The 4,621-nt window shown below is 37.6% G+C and overlaps 1 protein-coding gene across 1 annotated transcript; it reads right to left on the reverse strand.

Annotated features, from left to right (window-relative positions):
- Nucleotides 1-636: 636 nt before the first annotated feature.
- Nucleotides 637-1,255, reverse strand: LOC107194623 (forkhead box protein O6). Its single transcript, XM_015584269.1, has 2 exons — nucleotides 947-1,255; nucleotides 637-642 (listed from the first exon to the last, which is right to left on the reverse strand). Exons 1-2 carry the CDS (start codon nucleotides 1,253-1,255, stop codon nucleotides 637-639), a joined length of 315 nt encoding a protein of 104 aa, XP_015439755.1.
- Nucleotides 1,256-4,621: the final 3,366 nt, after the last annotated feature.

The following is a 4,621-nucleotide window of genomic DNA, read 5'->3' on the forward strand; positions in this document are numbered from 1 at the left end:
TTTTCGTACACCAAATAGTTTATGGGTGATTACAAGTCGTTGAACCAGTTAGGTGAATCTCTCACATGAATTGAAATACGATTAAAACTATAACTAGAATCAATAAGACTTTTATATCACTTTTAATTCAGTACACATGTTAATGATACCAATCAAATTTTCTTCAATGCTGGTTTATGTAAAATAATCTATAAAGATGAGAATTTGCACAAAAATTCATAATTTAATTATTATTATTAACCCATTAAGTCCCAAGCAGTGAAATAAGGCGAATTTTTGCACATATAATTATTTATTACTTATAAAAGTATATAAAAATAAGTAAGTAATTTTTGTGTAACAAAATTTGCGTTTATGCAACTTTGGGCAAATTGTTATTGAAAACGTAAATAAAATAACTTATATATTATTTTGCCGAAATATAAAAAATGCATTATACTTGGGACTCTAAACACCGTATTATAGAAGGCCACTACACAAGAAAGATACTTTCGATTTCCATGATTTAAGAAAAAATTTGGCTTATCATAGTGCTATAAATACTTTAATTTCTACAAATGTTGAAACGTAGTAGAATCTAAGTGGATAAGAAAATAGTGAGAAAAGAAGTATTAAGCAAATCGTTGAAATCCTCTTTCATAACTGCAACATCAAAAACAAAATTCAATTATGTTAATCAATTGGACAAAAATTATGAGTGTAATGTTGCGTTAACGCAACGTTGGGTCTTACTGTGTTAAATACTGATCAAATGATGCCGAAGTTCCTTCACACGATACTTTTATACCAAATTATTTTACCCTAATGCCCAAGACGTCAGTATTCTAGCTCCTAGTTAATTTTTGTTCAAAATTTTAAATTGCCATTCCTATAACCACAAGTCAGCGAACTCGAAGATAGCCGAAATATCTAATGAGTAACACAAAACAAAACAAACCAAACCTACCTTCCATCCAGCGCTGCTGTTACTCTCCCTTTTCTCCTTGAAGTACGGAATATTGTCCGTCATCCAGTCATAAATCTGTGATAAGGTGAGTCGTTCGTCTGGTGCGCTGGTGATGGCCTGTGTGATCAGATCGGCATAACTGTGATTCCCCCAGGCATTTCTTCGCGAGGAATTCTTTTTGACCGGTAGTAATCCTGAACCCTGTCCCAGAGAGCCGTGTTGAGGAGGCGTGCTACATTCCACACTTTCGACACCTTCTTTGCTACCGGACACAATCCCTTCAAGAGTCTTTGATCCCGAGTCCATCATCCTAGACTCTTTCGTGTATTCCGCTTTGATTGCCGGCACCCAACGATGGCACTTACTCCAAGCAATTACAAAACTATCTACCAGAAGATCGTAAGAACCTGATTTGATAGCCGATATGGAAACTGACGTTGGCCACACTGTCACCACTGACCGTCACTTTTTATCACTACACTCGCCGCACGACGACAGTACGAAAAACACTAGACCGAGATCACTCGAATCGAACACTCCCGCGATGGCTGCAAGACCGAGAATACACCGCACGCTCCGCGCGCATCGACAGAAAGGGAGTGGAACAGGGTAAGAGGGGGCAGACCACGTGGTCAGACGCTCTGTTTACAATCCGCGACACAGGTCACGTGGCTATGTTTTGATAGGGAACTTGGCCCAGTGAACAACTATCACATCGAGGACTTGCGCTGGTTCTCGATCTCTCACCCTATTTTTCATCGATGCTATGTTTCTGAGGCTATTCAAGGAATTTGAGAGAATCAAGAGGTATTTTGAGTAACTAGTTCTTTACTATGTTTCCAGGATTCGTAGATTCAATTTTTTAACGATTTCTCAGTGTCTGTTTTTTCTCTGAAATTACTTTTTAGGGAAATTAATTAATATTTCTTAATATTTCTCAACCAATCACCCAATTTTTTTAGATTCTCTTCTTGTTCCGTTATTGGAAGAGACTGATCAGATAGAGAGAATTTCAAGAAAATTATAAGAATTATTTTCTGTGTAAAATTCTTTGATTAGGGTTTTTAACGATCTTCCGGGACAGTGCTATCTCTTAAATTAGTTTATTATGGATTAGTACCCTTTGATGTCTCTGGATCTTTCTCTATGCAATGTCTTCGCTTGCTTTCTTTCAGGAAATTAAGAGGAATGACAGAATTTTAAAAGGATTGACAAGAGTAATTTTTTGATCGGCCAAATTCGCTTGCTATCTTTGCTTTTCTATGATCATTCTTTCCACTTTTCTATCAGATGATTGCGAAAATTTGTAAAACAATCGGCAAGAATAATTCTCTGATACCGTCCTTCTGTAATCATTTGGTTAATTTTCTTATCGATCTCGTTCCCCGGGATTAACGAAGGCAATTCTGTATCCAAGACTCGTTCACCAAATTTTGCGTTGATCGGCTACACACAATCCTCTTCTTCTCTGTTTACCAAAGACTTGTTGAAATTTTCAAAAAATCGGCAAAAATAATTCGCTGATACTATCCTTTAAAGATCCTTAAATTAAATTTTCTATCGATCCTTTCCAGAAACTTTTTACCAATCATTTAGCCACTATTAATCTTCTTCGAAACTTCAATAATTTTCACGATCATCCGTCTCAATTTTTCATCGATCTCTCAACAACTATCTTCTTCGAAATTGTAGATAACGGACTTGCCCTAGTCTGAACTCAGCCATCCAACGCTTCACAAATAAATCTCACAACTTGCTCGTTCCTCACGCTACGTGGAACTTACCAGCGAGGCTTCGCGGCGAACACTGACGAATTCCGGAGCCGGAACCGGCCGAGCGCAGCCGAAGCGGAGAATTCGTGGCGCCTGAGCGAGAGAGACCGATTCGAAAAGGAAGAAAGAGGGGATCGCAAGCAAACGAGAGGTTCGGTGGGTGGTTCGATGCAGAAGTGCGGCTCTGGCAAGAGGCGCGGAGAGAGAGAGGAACTGAGTGCGATAAGTTGAGAGGTAAGCGGAAAGGGGCAGGGAGCAGGCAATGGTCTGGAAGAGCCGGAGGGAGAGGAGTGGCGGAGGAGACACCGTGAACGGTGGGATCGAGGTGTGGGCGGGGAAAAGGGACACGATGTTACCCACAGGGGAGATAGTGTTCGACGTACTGTACGAAGGCCGCTACACACGTTCGGGCCAACTGACAGTCTCGCCTGAACAGCCGATGCTTGCGGAGGTCAGTTCATGTCTCCATCGGTTCCTGTCAAGTGGTTGAAGAAAAGGAATGTTTATTCACATGTAAACTTATGAAATAAATTACGGTTTGCACCTAAAATTTGGAACAATTATTTAAGGATGAACGAAGAAACTTATGTAAAGCTTCTGTCCTTAGTTACTCCGTTAATAAAAAAAAAATACGATTATGAGGAAAGCTATTTCACTGTACGAGAGATTATATACAGTGTGTCTCACGAACTCTGTCCACTAAATATCTTGGTTATTTGTAACAATACGAGAAAATGTTACTTACAGAAGTTATAGGGTTTAAGAAACTACATAATATGGTACAAATGATATTCTTACAAGTGGAGGCGTAGAGAAGATATAGAGGTCACATTTGTTTTCTAAATGGAATAACCAATTTTTTTAAGCTCGATTTCGATAGATTGGCGTATTCTGAGTATAAAACTACTAAAGTGTATTTGTCCTACAACTTACCGTTGCTGAGATATTTTCGCTGTTTGTTTACATTTGATGTAATGCGCATATCCTCGAATACGTTCCACAATGCAAATAATAGAATGAAAACAGTCAAATATCTTAGCAACAGTAAGATTTAGGACAAATGCACTTTAGTACTTTTATACTCAGAATACACCATTGTATCGAAATCCAGCATAAAAAATTGGACATTCCATCTAAAAAAACAATAATGACCTCTAGATCTTCTCTACGCCTCCACTTGCAAAAATGCCATTTATACCATATTATGTAGTTTCTTAAATCCTACAACTTCTGTAGGTAACATTTTCTCGTATTGTTTGAAATAACCAAGATATTTAAGTGAACAGAGTTCGTGAGACACTGTATATTTACCATATATGTTCTTAAATAATGGTTACAAAGATTATATGTCACATTCAATTTCGCCACTAACAAAGGACAGGAAAATCGTTCAACTTTTCTTGAAAATACTTTTAAAACAGCGAAAGCATGGTCTTTATAACTATTGACTAGGAACATATGGATAATGTAATTATAAAAATATACATAACACCATTTAAAGGCACTATGAGCGCTTAAAAAAAAAATTAGGACACACAAAAATAGCAAACATGCCTATTCGGGGAACATCAACAATCTCATTTCGTCGACTACAATACTTTACGCCTTAATTGATATTGTCTATAATACGCAGGACATCGGGTTTTCCGAGAATTCCGAAGAGGAGCTATCAACCGGGAACATTTTCTTCTTTGCACAGTGGTTCCAGTCCCATATGCTAGGTAGACAATAATAATTTTCAAATAAATAAAATCTAAGTGTTTCAATATAATCTATAATAACCGTATATTAAGAATATTACACAATAAAACCTTAAATCTTTTTTGTTGAATGTGTACAGACTGGGCAAACCACGCTTTAAAGACAGACAATAAAGCGGTAGTTAATCGATCACGTTTCAGGC

This window comes from Dufourea novaeangliae, unplaced genomic scaffold, assembly GCF_001272555.1.
Source record: "Dufourea novaeangliae isolate 0120121106 unplaced genomic scaffold, ASM127255v1 scaffold8, whole genome shotgun sequence".
NCBI lineage: Eukaryota > Metazoa > Arthropoda > Insecta > Hymenoptera > Halictidae > Dufourea > Dufourea novaeangliae.